Source organism: Zalophus californianus, chromosome 10, assembly GCF_009762305.2.
Source record: "Zalophus californianus isolate mZalCal1 chromosome 10, mZalCal1.pri.v2, whole genome shotgun sequence".
NCBI lineage: Eukaryota > Metazoa > Chordata > Mammalia > Carnivora > Otariidae > Zalophus > Zalophus californianus.
The window spans coordinates 6,243,437-6,263,483 of NC_045604.1; the positions used below are offsets into that span (position 1 = coordinate 6,243,437).

The following is a 20,047-nucleotide window of genomic DNA, read 5'->3' on the forward strand; positions in this document are numbered from 1 at the left end:
TAATTTGAGGATAGTTGGGCACCATAGGATGTTCATTATAGAAAACGGGAGGCAGCAGTGGCCTGGTAGGACTGGGAGCTGCATTGGGAACACAGACCCTCCCTCTGTGTTGCCCCCTCTCCTTTACTCCATGAGGCAGTTCTCTCAGCAGGGAAATGGTGATAACTAGGCAATGGACGGTACAGACTTGGGTTATTTTTCTAAATTAGTTTTAAGAAATACCACAAAGCCATTCGCATGTGTTAACTGCAGCTAGAAGTATGGTCCTTTCTTTGAAATGTTTAATTCTTTACATTTACCACCTCCTCTGCTCTTTGGAATAATCCCAAAGTTCACCAAACAGTGTTTCGTTCTGGGATCTTTTTATTATAATTTTTTTTTAAATCATACTTTTTTTTTAAAGATTATTTGACAGAGAGAGACACAGAGAGAGGGGGAACACAAGTGGAGGAGTGGGAGAGGGAGAAGCAGGCTTCCCGCAGAGCAGGGAGCCTGATGCGGGGCTTGATCCCAGGACCCCGGGATCATGACCTGAGCCGAAGACAGATGCTTAACGACTGAGCCACCCAGGCACCCCTTTATTGTAATTTTTAAACTGAGAAGATGTGGAGCACTGCTTCCAATAATGCTCTTCTCAAAGTATTGGTTTAACTCAATGGTTTCCACCCTACAGACGTGGACCCCAGGGTATGGGTGGCGGGAGTAGTAGCCTTTGGCATATTTTGCAAGGCATCTGCAAACCCGTATATCTGGCAGGTATTTTCTGTAGACTGAATAGTTTGTTTTATACTCCTGTTTTTCAAATTTTTGTGGCTATAGTTCGGATTAATAAACTATGAATTTATTTTAAATTGTTACTAAGTTTTGTTGTTGTTTAAAGTAGGCTTCATGCCTGGCATGGAGCCCAGCATGGGGCTTGAACTCATGACACTGAGATCAAGAGTCGGGTGCCCAACTGACTGAGCCACCTAGGTGCCCCTATTACTAAGTTCTAAATAGCCTTTTCTCATCATATATTTTATCAATCCTGCAACTGAAAGGACAGCCATGATCATCTTGGGTGACCATGATACTTTTTGATATCAAAGAAAAGTAATTCTATTCAGGGTGCGAGCACTTGGTTTAAGTTTTACATAATAAGGAGTATGTCTTCTCATAGTACTAGATTGTACTTTCTTTTTTTTTTTTTTAAGATTTTGTTTATTTGAGAGAGAGAGAGAGAGTGTGTGCGTGTGTGCACAAGCGAGCAGGGTGAGGAGCAGAGCATGGGAGAATCTCAAGCAGACTCCCTGCTGAGCTTGGTGCCCTACATGGGTCTCTCAGTCTCATGACCCTGAGATCATGACCTGAGCGAAAACCAAGAGTTGGATGCTTAATCAACTGAGCCATCCAGGCAGCCCCCCAGACTGTAATTTCTTTTTCTTTTTTTTTAAAGGATTTTATTCATTCATTTGAGACACAGAGATACAGAGAGAGAGAGAAGAGAAAGCATGAGCAGAGGGAGAGGGAGAAGCAGGCTCCCCGCTGAGCCAGGAGCCCGATGCGGGGCTCAGTCCCAGGACCCTGGGATCATGACCTGAGCCGAAGGCAGATGCTTAACCATCTGAGCCACCCAGGCGCCCCCAGACTGTAATTTCTTAATAAGTGTAATTAAAAAACCTGACACTTGGTCATGAGCTTATTTTATTTTATTTATATTTTTATTTGTATATTTGGCCTAAGCATATTTATATCTGGTTATGAGTCATTTCCTCATTTAAATGTTTTTATTTCATAAAAGAAGTTTTTCCAAGGGAAAAGGAGATAAAAATGTTTAGAGATCATTTTTGTCCGAGTAAATTGTACATATTACAAATCTGTGAAATTACTTTTAGATCTTTCTTGCTAATTTACTAGTTTATCTGGGATAAAATGCTATTAACTAAATTCTAGTTTTAGTGTGCTTTTTGAGGCCATCTGAAACATAAAGACTTTGATTTTAAGTGATTTTTTTTAAGTTAAGACAGGTGTTCTTAACAAACAGGTGTTCTGAAGTATTATTTAGATTTTTAGTTTTTCTTGATCCTTTGAAATACCAAGCTGAATTTTACATGGGTCATGTTTCACTGGCTGGAAGTATAATGCTTTTTTTTTTCCTTGAAGAAGAATTATAAATATTTATGTAATTTTAGTTGCTGGTTACTGTAGTGCCTTTCTTTTGCTGGATAGGCTCAAGCAGCTGTGGGTATTGGGGAGGCTTTCAGCACCTTATAAAATTGGCCAGATCTGAAAGGAAGCATTCAGCAGGCAAGTGAGATTTCTAATAGAGCAGAGTTATGAGTTACGGGAGTCTTCTTTAGGTTAATGATACTAAGTCTCCTCAGATTAGCATAATTTAAAAAATAATGTTAAATCTGAAGATTAAGAAAAGATTTGGAAGCCATTTTGTGTGTGTAGGGGGAGTTGGTATTATCTACAGACTATTTTAAGTTACAGATTTGTTTCCTGTGCTTGTTCACTGTGAACTCATCTCAAATGGTTTTAACATTTTTTTTAACAAGGATATTGTCAACAATTTTATAAAAATATGTATATTTTTATTTTTTATTTTATTTTTTTTAAAGATTTTATTTATTTATTCATGAGAGACAGAGAGAGAGAGAGAGAGGCAGAGGGAGAAGCAGGCTCCCAAGGAGCAGGGAACCCGATGTGGGACTCGATCCCAGGAATCTGGGATCATGACCTGAGCCGAAGGCAGACACTTAACCATCTGAGCCACCCAGGCGCCCAAAAAATATGTATATTTTTAATTGAAGTATAATTAACATACAGTGTTACTAGTCTCAGGCATACAATGTAATGACTGAACAATTCTGTACGTGACTCTGTGCTCATGACAATAAGTGCACTCTTCATCCCCTTTGTTTCACCCATCCCCCACCCACCTTCCTGACGGCAACCACCAGTTCTCTTTATTTAAGAGCCTGTTTTTTTTTTTTAAATGTTTGTTTCTGTCTTTTTTAGAGACAGTATGACCGGGCAGTGGGGCAGGGGCAGCAGAGGGAGAGGGAGAGAGAGACTCTCGAGCAGGCCCCATGCCCAGCTTGGAGCCTGACACAGCGCTCATTCTCACGGCCCTGAGATCATGACTCGAACTGAAATTGAGAGTCTGATGCTTAATTGACTGAGCCACCCAGGTGCCCCTAGAGTCAGTTTTTGTTGTTGTCTCTTTTCTCTCTTCGTTTGTTTTGTTTCTTAAATTCCACATATGAGTGAAATCATACGATATTTGTCTTTCTTTGACTTATTTCACTTAGCATAATGCTCTCTAGATCTATCCATGTTTTTGCAAATGGCAAGATCTCATTATTTTTTATGGCTGAGTAATACTCCATTGCATGTATACACCATATGTTCTTTATCCATTAATCAATTAATGGATACTTGGATTGCATCCATATCTTGGCTTTGGGAAATATTGCTGCAAGTTTTAACATTTTCGATATTTGTAGCCCCTGTCCTTGCACATATTGAGTTACTGAATCTCCGTTTATATATTTTTGGTGCTGTATTTCTAAATCCTATTAATTTAAAATACGTGGCTCTCAGTATTCAGTATAAAAGATTCATATTTATAATATGAAAAATACTTTTTAGCACTCATAAATTTCAGTGGTTAATAGAGAAATCTATGTATAACTTAGCAAGTTTGGATATAGTTGAGAAAAAAATGTGGAAATACATTGTTCATGATAACTTCATAAGGAACAAATTTAGTTGGTTTCATTAAAAACAAAACAACAAAAATCACTGTGCATGTGCGCTGCTGTTGATGTTTTACTTGGTGGTTTTAACTCCCCTCAGTGTCCCCCTCCTATTGTATCTGCAGAAGAGACCTAAATTTTAAACACCGTCCTTTGCCACAATGGTTGTGCACACTCTGACTCCTTTCCTTTTTCCTCCACTGCAGGTCCGACCGTCATGCTTTCTCAGCCTGCCGTTGTACAACTTCAGGCTCCTGGAGCTCTGCCCTCTTCTGCCCCAGTCCTTGCTGTCGCAGGGGGAGCCACACAACTACCTAATCACATGGTGAATGTGGTACCGGCCCCTGTGGCAAACAGCCCGGTGAATGGAAAACTTTCAGTGACTAAACCTGTCCTACAAAGTACCATGAGAAGCGTGGGCTCGGATGTAAGTGTTGAAACTTTGTGCTTTTTATCATACCTGATCTAAAAAAACAACCAAGCCAAAGCACACCATTTTGTTTTTGTTGCCTTGTTTTTGCTTTTTAAAGTTTGTTATATTGCCTTGGCAAATTATTATGTTAGAGTCGAAGTGAAAAGGTTTTAAAAAGTCTGAAGTTGTTTGATGAAAAGGGATGTATGCATACTTTCCTCTGTAACTCCTTCTTTCAAACCCTCTCCTCACATTCTTCAAGGCCCTCCCTCAACCCAGTCAGACAGTAGTATTTTCCAAGACTCTTTCATGTCTCTTGATTGAAATGTTTTTGGCAATTCCCAGATAAGAGTCTGTAGACTATTTTTTGGTCAGGGTTTATATTTACCTTCTCTCTTATTGACGGGTTTTCACCACTGCATAATGATGACTTGCTACTGTTAGGAGTTCTGTCTCTTAATGATTAGTTGGTATTTTCCCATCTTTGCAAATCCTCAGATTTTTCTAGCATGTCTTAGGGTTTTTTTGTTTTGTTTTGTTTTTAATAATTTATAAATCACAGAAAGTTTCCTAAGACCTGTCTTCCTTAAAGCCAATTATAGCATTTGCCAGCTAATTTTTGCTTTCTTTAAAAGTGATACAGAAATATCTCATGTTATGTATTAAGTAGTGATTGAATATTATGGGCCTAAAGTTTAGTGAAATTAAAGTCAAATAATCATTTTGACAGTAGATTCTCTTAAATTGTTACTGGGAAGCAAACCCGTGTGTGTTTTCTTTAAAATAAAAGTAGATATTATGGGTGGTTAATCTTGCTACTCTACCTTTTCTTTAGGTACTGCAAAATACTTTCAAAATTTTGTGAGTTATTAAGGTTATTGCAGTATTATCTGATGTACCATAATTTATTAACTAGCATGTTAGTAGCCCAGTAGTGAAATTGTTCCACCGTTGAATAAACACAACTAAGTAATTTCAGTCAGCAATATTTTAAAGACCCATAACAAAGGAATATTATCTGATGAAAGGAGAACTTTGAAGATCTACAGTAATTCTCATAGTTTATATAGGTTTTGAAAACAGTGTTTATCCAGACATAGAAGAAAATTAGAGCCGAACGAGAACAGACATGGATAGTACAGGATTACCCTTGACTGTTAATGTTCATTTATTTTGAGGACTAGAGAAGGTTAAGCGTAGCGCTTATGGCATAATAGGCACTGATACACAGTATGTGCTTCAGTTGAGGATGAAATGATACGATGCTGGAATTTGCTTAAAATACTCTGGGGCAGGGGGCGAGGAGCACAGGATGGAGGAAACAAGATCGACAAAGTGTTGATAATCATCAAAATTGTTGGTAATCTTTCTCTCCTTTTGGTGTGTGGGAAAATTTCCACAATAAGTAAGTAACAACAAAAGTGCAAAAATATCCTGTGCTATTTTCAATTAAAAAGTTATACAGCCAGGGCGCCTGGGTGGCTCAGTTGGTTAAGCGACTGCCTTCGGCTCAGGTCATGATCCTGGAGTCCCGGGATCGAGTCCCACATCGGGCTCCCTGCTCGGTGGGGAGTCTGCTTCTCCCTCTGACCCTTTCCCCTCTCATGTGCTCTCTCTCTATCTCATTCTCTCTCTCAAATAAATAAATAAAATCTTTAAAAAAAAAAAAAGTTATACAGCCAGTAAAAGAAAGGGTATGTGTTTCATAGGAGACTGAGACAGCTCAGAATGATGAGAGTATTTTTAAAATGATCCTTTAAAATTTCCTTTTAATTCTCCTTAAATTATGAATTGGAATGTTTCTTCTGTGATACTCCCAAACAGAACTAGCAATAGAAAATATTCAGGGTCGTCTTTTTTATGGGGTAGGGGCAGAGAGAGAGGGAGAGAGAGACTATCAAGCAGACTCCCCACCAAGCACAGAGCCCGATGCGGGGCTCAGTCCCACCATCCTGAGATCATGACCCAAGCCGAAATCAAGAGTCGGATGCTCGACTGAGCCACCCAGGTGCCCCTCAGAGTTGTCTTTATATCATGTTAGGACATTTAAAATATTTATTATGAAATATCTTAGACATGAAAAAAGGTAAAGACTAATTAGAACTTAAAAAAATACAGATCAACAGTATGTCACAGTTGTTAAATTATTCGCATAGTGTTAGTCTGTATTCTTGGCCTTCTAATATCCTATCGTGGGACAGTCCAGAGGCGTGTGGCAAGGATAGGGAAGATGTCTTGAAACTATGTCCTAGGTAGAGGAATGGTTTAAGGGTTGGAATGACTATAAACTGAAGAGAACACTGAACATAGGTCTGGGAGCTGATTCCAGGACACAAAGGTTGATGTGTGGAAAACAGAATGATTGTTCTGGGTTATTCCAGAGGACTCAGCTAGAATAGGTGCAGGTGGGGCACCTGGGTGGCTCAGTCGGTTAGGCGTCTGCCTTTGGCTCAGGTCATGATCCCAGGGTCCTGGGATCGAGCCCCACATCGGGCTCCCTGCTCAGCGGGGAGCCTGCTTCTCCCTCTGCCTCTGCCTGCCTGCCTGCCTACTTGTGCTCTCTCTCTCTCGCTCTCTCTCTCTCTCTCTCTCTGTCAAATAAATAAATAAAATCTTAAAAAAAAAAAAAAGAATAGGTGCAGGTACATTATAGAAAGGTTTCTTCTCGTCCTAAAGTTCTTTAAAAACAGGAGGAAGGGGATGCCTGGGTGGCTCAGTTGGTTAAGCGTCTGCCTTCAGCTCAGGTCATGATCCCACCCTGGGATCGAGTCCCGCATCGGGCTCCCTGCTCAGCGGGCAGCCTGCTTCTCCCTCTGCTTCCCACTCCCCCTGCTTGTGCTCTCTCTCTCTCTCTCTCTCTCTCTGACAAATAAATAAAATCTTAACAAACAAACAAACAAAAACCAAAAAGCAGGAGGAAGCCTTTTTTTCTTTTTTCTTCTAGGCTAATATCTGAATAATGAGCATCTTAATGTTGGCACTCATCATTGTATTCTGCCGACCCATTTTGTAATCTCTAAACATTTCAATTAATTATTTGTTGACCAGTTAGTCAGACATTCACTATAACTTCTTTGGTGTGAAAGACCATGTTTGTTCTGCTCTTGCATCCTTAAGAGTGCTCTGTAAATTTGGTGAATAATTTACTGATGAAGTCCCAGTCACCACTGAACTGGGAGATATGTGAGATGCAAAAGTATAGGACCAAGAGGTATTTTTTTTCTTTCAGCAATGTTTATTGGCTAGTGTTGTTACTGCTTTCCAGAATTTAGAGTTGACAGTATTATAGAAGAAAGATTTCACGTACTGTGTCTAGTGCAAGAGACCTAAAGGTGATTGGAATAAATTTTCTAGTCAAACTGCATTGAGGTTTTGTGCTTATTTTTCCTTGGCCAGCACATCAGGAAGTGAGCCAGGCCTTTTCAGTATGAGTTTTCTGGTAGAAATTTTGACTTAATGTTTATTTCAAGTAAAGAAACATCAGTCTGTCCTATCAGCTGGCCAAGACGCTCAGGAACCCAAAGTAAATTTGTTCCAGAAAGAGCTGCAGGAAACTTTGATCTGCTGGTATAGTCTCCTGCGTTAGTAACTTGGTTGACCCTAATAGTGCATGTGTTTGTTAGACTCAAGTCCTATTAAATTATGATAAATTTGAAGTAGTATAAATTTCTGATTCAAAATGGCCAAAAAGAGAGATTTTTCATTATGTGCTTTTTGTGCTTTTAAACCAAAAGCCTGTAATTCAGCGGAAGAAAGCGTATCAGTCTTTTGTGGCTTTATAATGCTGACATGGCTTCTTTTTTCCTACCTTTTTTGTTCTTTTAGAGTTTGGCTAGTTTCACCCTCTAGAGGCCTGCTACTGCCCTAAGTAGCGTTTTTTGCATACCATATTCTGCAAACTGCATTAAGTGCCACATTTTCTGTTCTGAAACAGTTTGCCTGGTTCAAATTATAATCTCACTCTTCCTGCCTTTTGCTGGTAAATCTGTTCTGTTTAACTCTTGGAAACCTCACCTAAGTTTTCAAGAAATATGGTTGGTTTTTGGCTCTGATCGTGATGGAAAAAATGAACATGGTCTCTCATTTCAGTGTAGAAATTCTCTTATGCAGTTTCTTAGTAAAAGGCAATGTTGGAACTGCAAAGTTGCCTTCATAGGAGAGGGTGCTGATCTTTCTTTAAAGGCCTATTGAATGTTGCCAGACATCAAACCAAGGACTTGAAAGCTGTAACTACTCCTCCGTACCCATTGTAATTCCATAAAGTTCATGAAACATTATGGCCCCAGTTTCAGGGCTGTGGAGTTAATATTGTTGTGGTTATTTTGTTTGGGATAAAAGACCAGGAAAAAAAAGTGGTGAAATTATATTCTGCGTCCTCCGCAGTGGACCAAGGTGGAGCAAAAACCCTTCATGGAAGTCAGTAGGTGGTGACAATGGAAAGAAAATGATCAGGAGCTAGGTCAGAATTAGAAATATCAAATGGGAGGCTGATCAAGGGTACAGGCTCTGCTGACAGGAGGCCTCAGGCCTTCCTCTCAGCCCATTCACCCCATTAAGCATCTTATAAACCCTTTATTCTTGCACTCTTTTTCATTCTTGACTTGGAGACCTTGATTCCTCCCAACCTGGTCCCTAGCCTTTGGGAGTCTGTCCTGGTCACTAAAGCCATCATGAGAAGCTGGGTGCCAGGGGATATCCCTTTCCATCTGCCTGCAGGTATTAGAAATAGTGTGAAGGGGATTCCTCTGGCATACCGAACTGCAACTTTGTTACTTCTCTTCTCTGGAGACAGCCTTATACAATTAGGTTCAAGATTTCAGGTATTGTTAGTACTGTGAGCATGGAGTGATGTGATCTGAGCCCAAACGGGGCCAGTGCACACAGTCTTCTTTTATGGCAGTGCAGGAAGGCTGAACTTTGGGAGTCTAGCACTTTTACAGCAAGCAGTGAGCAAGTTTCCTCATTGTCCAGAGGAAGACATTACCTCATCTCTCAAGGTTTTTTGCTGGAAACACAGCCCTGAGAAAGGGGCCTGGGTAAAGAGTGGTTAGGGCCTTGTATTTTTGGCACGACCAGGAAGACGTATAGTAGCAGGACTCCCAAGAGACCCCTAGAGAAGTATCTTTCAAGAAAAATATGCATCTAAAATAATTCGTTTACAGTGCAAAGCAATGCAGAGAAACTCTTAGAAAAATGGAGAGTGCCTGCATTCTATTTCAGGAAAAAAAAAAAAAAAGCGTTGTTTCTAATGACACTTAAGCTGCTTATTTTATCTGTAACACCCAACAATAGGTCCTCTGTTAGGTCCAAGTGTGAGCTGCATATCCATCCTTAAATAATGTGGCCAGCCTAGATCTAAGAAGATAAAGAATGAATAGATACTTTTTAGTGACTAAATTCTTTAACAACAAAGACATTGAGATCATGATATTTCTTTAGGCTTTAAAATAGAGGAATCCATCAGAACAAATTCAACAGGAAGGATTTGGAGACCTGAAAAGCTATCCAGATTTTAGTAAAATATTACTTCTGTGCTGATTACTTTTCTGGCTTTGCTGCTACCACGGACTCTGCAAATCAAAGAAAAATGTGCTTTGTTCAAATACTTGCAGTTTCTCTAAAAAAAAAAATTTATCTTGAATAAGGACTTTGGCAAGTAATGTCATTTGTGGTTACAGTAGCTTTGGAAAGGGAAGTGAACAGAAGGTGGTTTTATCCCCCCCCCGCCCCCGCCCCGGTTGTATTGTATTAGGTTAGATTTATGTCCCGACAACTGGAGCATTCTTTGTTCTGTTATTTTCAGTTTGGCATCTTGATAACGTTAATAAATAATTATTTTTAAAGGGATGCTGATTTCCCTTCCTGCCACCTGTCCCTGGATACAGTCCTTCCATGCCCCAAATACTTTATAGCCACTCGGTCCCCCTGCCCAGAAGTAGTCATTGTCACTCGTTTTTTGTGTATCTTTCCTGAGACCGTTCCTTAATATATTAGTATTTATAGTTTTACCCATTTACCTGTTCTACAGAAATGGTAACGAGCATGTCCATTCTGTCCTGCACCTTGCTTTTCTCCTTTGGTGTATCTTAGGGAACTCTCCATAGCAGTACATAAAAAATTTTCTTATTCCTTTAATAGCTGCATGGTAGTCTGTTTCATAAGGGTGTCATAATTACTTAAGATTTTTGCAGTTTTTTTCTTTGTAAGCATTCCTCCATCAAATAACTTGGTACTTATTTAATTTTGTTTATGTGCAAGTATATCTGTAGGAGAAATTCCTAGAACTGAAATGAGAGAGGCAGAAGGTGTAGGTAGTTTTTCGATATTGATAAATATTGTCAAATGGCCCGCCATTGGAGTAGTAGTTCTAATTCATCCTTCCACTTTGAGCGTGTGAGAGTGCCAGTCACGGGGCTTCTTGGAGGAGTCTGTGGACAGTGTCTCCACAAACAGTTCCCATTTTCCTCGCGTCACCCCTTTCCTTGCATAATTGTTTATAACACTGGGTATGTGCATTTGTCTGGAGAGAGAGTCTATAGCTTCTTATGTAATTTTTTTTTAATAGCTTGTTGAGATAAAATTCAGACCCCATAAAGTTCACTCTTATAAATGTAAAATTTAGTGGTTTTCAGTATATTCACAGAGTTGTGCTGCCATCACTGCTATCTAATTCCAGAATGTTCTCATCACCCTAAAAAGAAGCTCTGTACACATTAGCAGTCGTTCCTATTCTGATCTTCTCCCCATCCCCTGGCAGCCACTAATCTGCTTTCTGTTTTTTGGAATTGCCTATTCTGGACATCTCATGTTAATAGAATTATACACAGTGTGGCCTTTTGTGTATGACTTCTTTTACTTACCATAATGTTTTTCAAGGTCCATTCAAATCATAACATGTATCAGTACTTATTCCTTATTATTGCCAAATAATTTTCCATTGTTTGGCTAGGTGGTATTTTGGATTATCCATTTATCAGTTAATGGAGATTTGGGTGGTTTCCACTTTTTGGCTCTTATGAATAATACTGCTTTGAACATTCATGTATAAGTTTTTATAGTCTTTTTGAAACCCTTTTTAATATAGAGAGTTATTTACAAATCATTGAGAAAAATGCAAGTTAACCCAACATCAAATGGATAAAGTATGTGAACAGATAATTCACAGAAGAGAATGGCAAGTGTTTCAATGAAAGTATCAACGGCCATATAGGGGTATGCCCTCGGAAGGATTACTATTTTAAAATATGTGAAAGCATATTAATTATTAATAGAAGAGAGCTTTTGACTGTTTAAAGAATGATATTCAGGGATTAAAAGTGTTATGGTTAATATTTTCTGCTTCTGCAGCGATTAAATGTGACTTCCAGATTTTGTCTGTTTTTGTTTTTGTTTTTTAAGTCATTTTTAAAATTTCAAATCTGTGAAAATAGGAGCTGGAATGTGGGCAGACAATTTCAATATTGCTTTAGTTGCACAGTTGATCTGAGCAGCTGCGGGGCACGTTGGTGATGGAGTTAAGAATCACTCAATTTATTCATAGCTGCAGGGTATCTCTTTTTACTGACACTTACCTGTGTATGGTACATTATAGTTTACAGAGACCCTCACGTCGGTGAGTTGTGTAATCCTCACCTCAGTCATTTGACCTGCTCCAGTTGAGTTGGGATTCAGGCCCAGGCCTTGTCTTGGTCCAGTGCTTCTGTCACTACTCTGCGCTCCGTTAACGGGGCTTCACTTTCACGGCAGCCCTGGTGCAGTACACACATCAAATTGCCTACGTCTTGAAACTTGCTTCTCCCTTTTCTCTCCCTCTACAAATGTATTGTCTTAATTTTTAAAATTTTCAGCAGTTGGTTTTAAGTCTTGAGAGACAAAGTATAAGGGCCGAGCTTATACGAACAATTTGGTGATCTCAAGTAAAATTTACAGCAAAGTTAATCTCATCCGTATCTTGTGAATGCAATAGTCATTACTGGGATATGTGGCAAACCAGTATACTTGTTTAGCATCAGTACTAGAACCATTTTGGTTTTGGAGGGAATGAGACCTTCAGAGGATTAATGGAATGGGTCTCAAGTTTTTGCCCACGATCCACAGTAAGAAATGTTTTACATCTTTCTTAACACACACAGTCTAGTGAAACAGTAAGCTCTCACTACATAGAAAGTATTCTGTTTTCTTTTATTCTATCCTGTGCTTTTCTGTCAGTTTTTGTAAGGCTCTTGTGAGCCACTAAATTTATCATACTACTTGATATTTGGGTTATAATAGTTTCAAAAACACCATTCTGGTCTAACTCCCTGTATTACTATGTAAATAGGCCCCGGGAGAAGAAATGACTCTTCTAAGATCTTTCAGTTAATTCATTGCTATGCTGAAATAAGAATTAAGGACACCCAACTTCAGTGTTGTTTTGTCTTCTAATGACTTAAATTGTTTAAAAAAATTTTTTTAAGGATTTTATTTATTCATTTGAGACACAGAGATACAGAGAGAGAGAAAGAGAAAGCATGAGCAGGGAGAGAGGCAGAGGCAGAGGGAGAAGCAGGCTCCTTGCTGAGCCAGGAGCCCGATGTGGGGCTTGATCCCAGGACCCTGGGATCATGACCTGAGCCGAAGGCAGGTGCTTAACCATCTGAGCCTCACAGGTGCCCTTAAATTGTTTAATGACTTAAATTGTTATTACCTTTTTTTTAAAGTAGGCTCCACACCCATGTGATCAAGACCTGAGCCGAGATCCAGAGTCAGATGCTTAACTGACCCAGCCACCCAGGAATCCTTAAATTACTATTACTCTTAAGTAGCTACACCAGGTATTTCTAGGGGCATAGGAAGCAGAGGAATCATTAACTGAAGGCACAGGAAACTGCTCTGAGGGTCCTTTGATGATCCCTGTGCATAGGACTTTCTCCATTCTTTTTTTTTTTTAACTGTACCTTCTCACTTTTATTTTCCTTTTTTTAAAAAAAGGTTTTATTTATTCATTTATTTAGAGAAAGAGCATGCAAGCAGGGGGAGGGGCAGAGGGAGGGAGAAAGAATCCCAAGCAGACTCTGCGGTGAGCGGAGAGCCTGATGTGGGGTTCAACTCCATGATCCTGAGATACTGAGATCCTGACTTGAGCTCCACTCTTTCTGCAACCCATTCAAAATTTTTCTTCACCATCTGGAGCCCTTCAGGAGTTACTTCCTTGAGGTCACGATAGGACTGTTTATCTTTCTGTTGGCTTTGATCTCCTGATGACCAGAGTCTCCAGGAATCATTATCAATAAGATAGCAAGAACAATTTCTTTGGTGGTTACATCACCAAATTCAATCTTCGTATCAACTGGCGTACAGTGCTGGGGCAAGCAGGATTTCTCCAGTATTTCAGAAATAGCCTGTGTAGCATGACTCATGATATCCACTTCAGTCTGGCCTGTAACAAGTCCAGCAAAGCAAAATTTTGCAGCAATTAGCTGTTCCTCAGACCACTGTGGATGGTTATTGGCATCGTCCTTGAAAAACAGCTCCACTTTAGGTGGGTAAAACTTAATCCTTCTTTGACACCAGGATTCCTTTTGAGAAAAGAACCAGTTGCTATTCTTCTACAAACACATTCAGTTGGAATTATTTCGCACTTAGGTGTGATGAAAGCTGTCTCCCCACATTTTCTGGTGAAAGCAATTTTGATACCTGCTTCCTTTAACAACTGAAAAATACAACTGGTAGTTTTATTTGAGATTGCAGCTTTTCCTTCCAGGTGATTCTTTCTGGCTGCATTTCCTGCTGTTATCTGGTCCTTGGACTGCAGGAGAACTTTTCCTGGACTATCTGGCAATTCATAGACTTCATTTGTTTTACCCTCATAGAGTTTTTTACCAGTATTCAGTACCTCAGCTGTCACCATTATCCTGCGTGGGCTGGGGGCAGCGGCCGACTTTCTCCATTCTTCAGGAGGCTAATGCCCCCCACAGTGTGGCTTTCCTAAGAGCATCTGGTGGATACTCCTGCCTTTGCCTCTCTACGGGTTGTTTCTCTTCACTCAGAACATGAGGTTGGATAAGGCAGCCTGGACGTACCGTCTAGTAGGGATTTTGTCTATTCTTTTTTTGGGGGGGGAGAAAATCACTTTATTCTAATTAATTCACAAATGAGAACATCACAAAAGGTGATTTAAGGAGTCACACAAACATCTGCCCAACCCCAGATTCAAACCATCTCATGAACTTCTATACAGTAAGAACAACCTTTTTCATTCCAATTCTGAAGAAAGCCGTATTTAACGATGAAGGAGAAGCTTAACTGGTGGTTTTACACTTTATATATTCACCATCAATTATATTTTTATGCTAAATTAACTTGGTCATTGGAGATGATTTTCCATATCTTTAGTTTGAACTTCTTGATTAGGCTAATCCATTTGCAAATCTGCACTGTTTCAGCACCTCGCTGAAACCTTCACAAAGCTTCAGGTCACCCTGGTTCTGGGCACACTCCAGAAACTGTTTCATCTCCTAGTGGCATGGGCCAGGCTGCTGCTGTTGCTGGTGTGCTGGCTGCATTCCCTGAGGCTCCTGGTAAGTGATGTCAGGCCTTGAAGGCTCAGCATTGCCTCCTCCACAGAAGCCCCCAGTGATGGCATGACCTATTGTGTGCCGGACAGCAGAGCCCACAGCCACGCCATCTGGGCCATGAGACCTGGCTTCTGGGGCGCAGCAGCAGGTGAGCCGACAGCAGCTGGTGGAGCCGCTGCCGGAGGCTGAGCTGCTGGTGCTGGTCTAGGCGCCGCTCTCATCTGAGGTGCCCGGCTGGCTGGAGGGGCCGTCCGGGAGGTGCGGCTCCGGCTTCCACGTGCCATGGTTACTTGCAGAGCAGCTCGGCGTCTAGCGATTTTGTCTATTATTCTTTCTCACTCGGGAAATCACACTGCATGCCCAAAGGCATTCTTCATTTAAAAAAAAAAAAAAGATACTTTGCAGGGTGAAGATTATTTCCTTGACTCTGCCAGTTAAATGGCTCAGGTTGCCAGTAATGAAGCTTCTTTATTTAATTTTTGATGACTAGGAACTGGGTATAACAAACACACACCCACACAACTTAATAGAAAGAATAAAATAAAATTTTGGCTTTCTGTCATGAGATTTGAGAAGAGTATAGGTAGTATAAGTGGAGATTCACCCCCCTTCCTCTTTTAAAGATTTTATTTATTTATTTGACAGAGAGGGAACACAAGCAGGGGGAGTGGGAGAGGGAGAAGCAGGCTTCCCGCAGAGCAGGGAGCCCGATGCGGGGCTCCATCCCAGGACCCTGAGATCATGACCTGAGCCCAAGGCAGATGCTTAGTGACTAAGCCACCCAGGCGCCCTTCCCCTTTTCTGTTTTAAACAATTTTCTGAGAAAAAGGGAGTATTCTTTTTTTTTAATGATTTTCTTTAGTTTTAAGTAATCTCTATACCCAACATGGGGCTCAGACTCAAAACCCTGAGATCAAGAGTTGCTTGCTCCACTGACGGAGCCAGCCCAGTGCTCCCCAAAAAGGAGTATTCTTAAGATTTGTAGTAGAAATCAAACTAAAATACTTAATTTATTTGAATATTTGAAATAAGATTGCCACACATTAAATTTGCTAATGATTTTAACTGTACACATTTTTTAGAGTGTATTTGTAAATATATTTACTATGTTATGCAATAATATATGTTATGTAAATTAGAAATGTGTAAGAGAATTTACTTCTTTCGCGTTTAAATCCATTTCAAATAGACAAAGCTTCTTTTTGTGTGTAATGGAAAAATTGGTTCGATATGAAGAAGTTAATCAGTGACAGTTTGTATATTAGTTTATTTTATTTTATTTTTTTTTAAAGATTTTATTTATTTATTCATGAGAGACAGAGAGAGAGAGAGAGAGGCAGAGGGAGAAGCAGGCTCCCAAGGAGCGGGGAGCCTGATGCGGGACTCGATCCCAGGACCCTGGGATCATGACCTGAGCCGAAGGCAGACGCCTAACCATCTGAGCCACCCAGGCGCCCTGTATATTAGTTTAGAGATTCAGTGAAATAAGACTTAGAACTGAGAATGATGTGTAGTAAACCAGTGATTCATCCATAGGTATCAGTACTTGATCTGGCTTGAGTTCATGTGAGATGTTGGAATGTATTTCTTAGCATTAAAATATCCTATTTTAGTATCTTTGATTTATAGTCATACAGGACTTTGAAGCTCATTTCCTAGCAACATCACAGAATCAGGGATCTAAATAGTCTATTTTATTTATAAGAAGAACATAATACAGTGTTTATTGATTTATAACTTTTACAAAGTAAAAAACAAAATGCAAGCAGACTTGGAATTTTGACTCTTAAATTGGTTGAGCCTTCAAAAAGTAAAAAGTACTTACTCATTTGTGAAAGTTCTCTTTTTACACGAGTCTTTTTTACAGTCAAACAAATGTTTAATAATGCAACACCATATGACAGTATAGTGGCACTAAACGGAGAGAATATTTTACAGCTGTGAAGTTTTTCTTTTTTCTTTTTCCAAGGCACAATGCTTGAAGGGAGAGTTGTCTGAAGGCAGGGTGATCAGAAGCAGGGACTGACCAGCTGTTCACTCATTTTAGTCATGTTAAATCATCTGATATGCCCGTAAGAGAGAAATGTCAATTGATTAATGAGCCAGAGTATTGATTTTATGTTTTCAGACTGCTAGAGGAGATTAAGCTTCCAGATACAAGCGTTTCCATAAGCCTTCCTTTTGACCAAGTGCATAATGAAAGTAAACACAGAGTTCACTGAGGTTAGAGTTCCATGCTGGGATCCAGGACTTCGATTTGGTATTAAAAACAGTGTGGTGCTGTTGTGTACTGGGCTTGTGTGTGTTGGGCTTAGAGTCAACTAACCTGAGTTCTGGCTATGGCATTTCTCCCCTCTTAACAGTGGATCAACTGATGAGGCTTATTTTAAAGAATCTTGAAAACTATAATAATTTCAGCAAGAGGAGATTAAATCTAGAACATCAAAATAATTGAAATACTATGCTGCCATTCTCATTGCATGTCAAAGATGATCATAACACATTGCATGCAAAAATCAGTTTACAAAACAGTAATTACAGTCTAATTTTTTTTCTTGTAAAATATACCCCCCGACCAAAAAAACAAGCACCACAGGTGTGTGTGTGTGTAGTCTGAAAAATCATAATTTTTTTGTCTAGGAAATATAGAATAACTTAAATATTATATATTCAGATAGCCGAAGATAGTTTGCTGAACTGTAAAGCTGAAACTCTTGTGTTTGGTGATTGTGTGGGTTTCATTTATTTTTATTCTCTATCCTTTGTGTTTATTGGTAGTATTGAATATTTATTTTCAGAACTATAGTATCTTTTTCCATGGAAGAAATGGATGGCCACAGGTGGTTTTCATTTTTTTTGCATGAGGCATGTGCATTGACAGCCTTTGAAACTTAAATGCTTTGTAATATGCAGGTGCTTTTATTGTTTATAGAAATTCCTAATCCTTGTTTGAAATTTATTAAATGGTGTTCCATCTGTAAGCCTCCCTAAATTCCATAGATTAATTAGCCTTTAAAGTAAGGTTGCCTTTTATCTAACTTTAGTATAAACTCTTCCATCTGGGAACCTTCTCTTTCCTGTGCTTGTTCAGTGTTCTGTGTACTTCAGCACTCTGGTATTAAGTATTAATTATGGACATTGACGTTCTCAGGAACCATGAAGAACACTAAGAATAACAGTAGATTGAACAAAGTGGCATTGTCCAGAGAATAGTTTGACGTGGTAAATGATCCATCCATCATGGCTTTGCCACTACTGTGTGCGTGGCATTATTGAAAAGTGGGATAGTTACTCTATAGGGAAATTTTACAGATGATGGTTCTATAAGTTAGCATTCTTAAGACATTTCAGTTAAAGGAAAAAAGAGAAAAACACCCTCTATTGACATCTCATGTGGCTTTTTTCCTGGTAGGTTCTGACTGAAAATTTGTTGACAGTATTTACTGCAGAGAGATTGGCTTTGGCTCTTTTGAGGAAATGTAGTATGGGGTTAGAATTGTGTTGTTATTTTTAAAGAAATCAATATATTTTTTTAAAGATTTTATTTATTTTGAGAGAGAGAATGAGATAGAGCCTGAGGGGGGGAGGGTCAGAGGGAGAAGCAGACTCCCTGCTGAGCAGGTCAGATCATGACCTGAGCCGAAGGCAGTCGCTTAACCAACTGAGCCACCCAGGCGCCCCTAAAGAAATCAATATTAAATGATTTAATTCTATTTACTAGTCTCAGAATTATTGAATACCACAGAGTGGAATGTTTATTTTTTAAAAACATAAAAGGTCAGTAATAATTCAGTCATCTGTGTGCTTAAATTAATCAACTTAATATTATTTGGTGCTTTTTATGGACTTAATTTTGCTACCTCACCCTCTGCCTCAAATAAATTAGACTAATGCTATAACAAATAGGTTCCATGAGTTGTTTAGGAAACATGACAAAGATAATTTTACTCAGTTCAGTTTTGATTATGGTAGATAATTGAGGGTAGGAAACCAAAATGTAGTTATTACATGGTTTTCGCTTCCAAGGTATAACATCTAGGTTGAGAGAGAGAGTTAATAGTCATGAAACAGTTGAGACCATTAAGTGTTCAGGTGTATTTTCCAAATTAGAAGAGAGTAAGACATTCAGGGAAGATGGTTTAGCATAATCAGAATGTAGAAGGTCCTTAGAATTAAGTTAATGGAGGAGACAGCATTCTAAATTGGAGTAAATACCGTGACTAAAGGAATGACTTTAGGCACATGTGGAGATCTTGGAGTAGCCTTAAATGATAGGAATCTGGCTGTGGATTGAATAGTTGTCGGGTTAGGGCAGAAGGTATGGTTGTTTAGAGGGGTGGTCACATTATGGGAAGGCTTTGAAAGCAAAGGTGGCCAGCGAGGATGCATGAATAGCTTGTTTTTGCAGTAGAGTAGCAAGATAAACAATTTCTCCCAGGTGAGTTATTTTACAAATGGTAGGTAGGAAGAGATTGGAGACCAGTGAAAATTTTTATTTAGGAGATTATTGTAGTAGTCTGGGGATGAGTTAATGAGTGCCTACTTTGGGAGGGTGACGGCAGGAATAGATGGGAATAACTGAGGCACACTGGCACTGGAAGAAACTTGGTCATTAGCGTAACTTCAGTGCATATTGAGTGAGTGAACCAGAGGTTGAGAGAGGGGAATAAATATGGAGAATGAAGGAAAAAAATAAGTTACTAGTGACTTCTTCCTAGATATCTTGAGAGTGAGTTACCACTGATAGAAGACGGGTAGGATAAACAAATCTAGTAGAGGGACATGATGAGTTCAGTTTGTACATACGGAATTTGAAGTGGTGGTAACTTCGCAAGTGGAAGTGGCTTTATAAGTAGCTGGATATGTGGTTCTGGAAAATGGTCAATTCAGGGCCTGAGACCTAGAGTGAGGTGTATGGATATGTACATATATGGATATGTAAGGGCACTTTCTGAGAGAGTTTTTTTTTCCCCCTGAGGGAGTTTCTAAAGGGAAAATTGGAAGATCAATAAAGAAGCCTTAGAAAACACCAGAAAAAAATCATTCAAGGGGCGCCTAGGTGGCTCAGTCGTTAAGCGTCTGCCTTCGGCTCAGGTCATGATCCCAGGGTCCTGGGATCGAGCCCCACATCGGGCTCCTTGCTCGGCGGGAAGCCTGCTTCTCCCTCTCCCACTCTCCCTGCTTGTGTACCTTCTCTCGCTGTGTCTCTCTCTGTCAAATAAATAAACAGAACCTTTAAAAAAAAAAATCATTCAACATTTAGGTTTTAGAGGGCCATTTTTAATAATTTGATTTGTTTGCTTAATTTGAGTAATATTTTTTAAAACAACGAGTAA

General features: G+C 39.5%; 1 protein-coding gene and 2 pseudogenes across 1 annotated transcript in view; 1 reads left to right on the forward strand and 2 right to left on the reverse strand.

Annotated features, from left to right (window-relative positions):
- Window positions 1–20,047, forward strand: part of ATF6 (activating transcription factor 6) — a gene marked incomplete at its 5' end in the record, with an annotated part of 204,815 nt that overhangs the window by 30,003 nt on the left and 154,765 nt on the right. The window contains one exon of the mRNA XM_035722023.1: window positions 3,950–4,170. Coding sequence (XP_035577916.1) covers window positions 3,950–4,170 — 221 coding nt within the window. The remainder of the gene's footprint in view (window positions 1–3,949; window positions 4,171–20,047) is intronic.
- On the reverse strand, window positions 11,876–14,131 carry LOC113932013 (annotated as a pseudogene).
- Window positions 14,544–14,995, reverse strand: LOC113932294 (annotated as a pseudogene).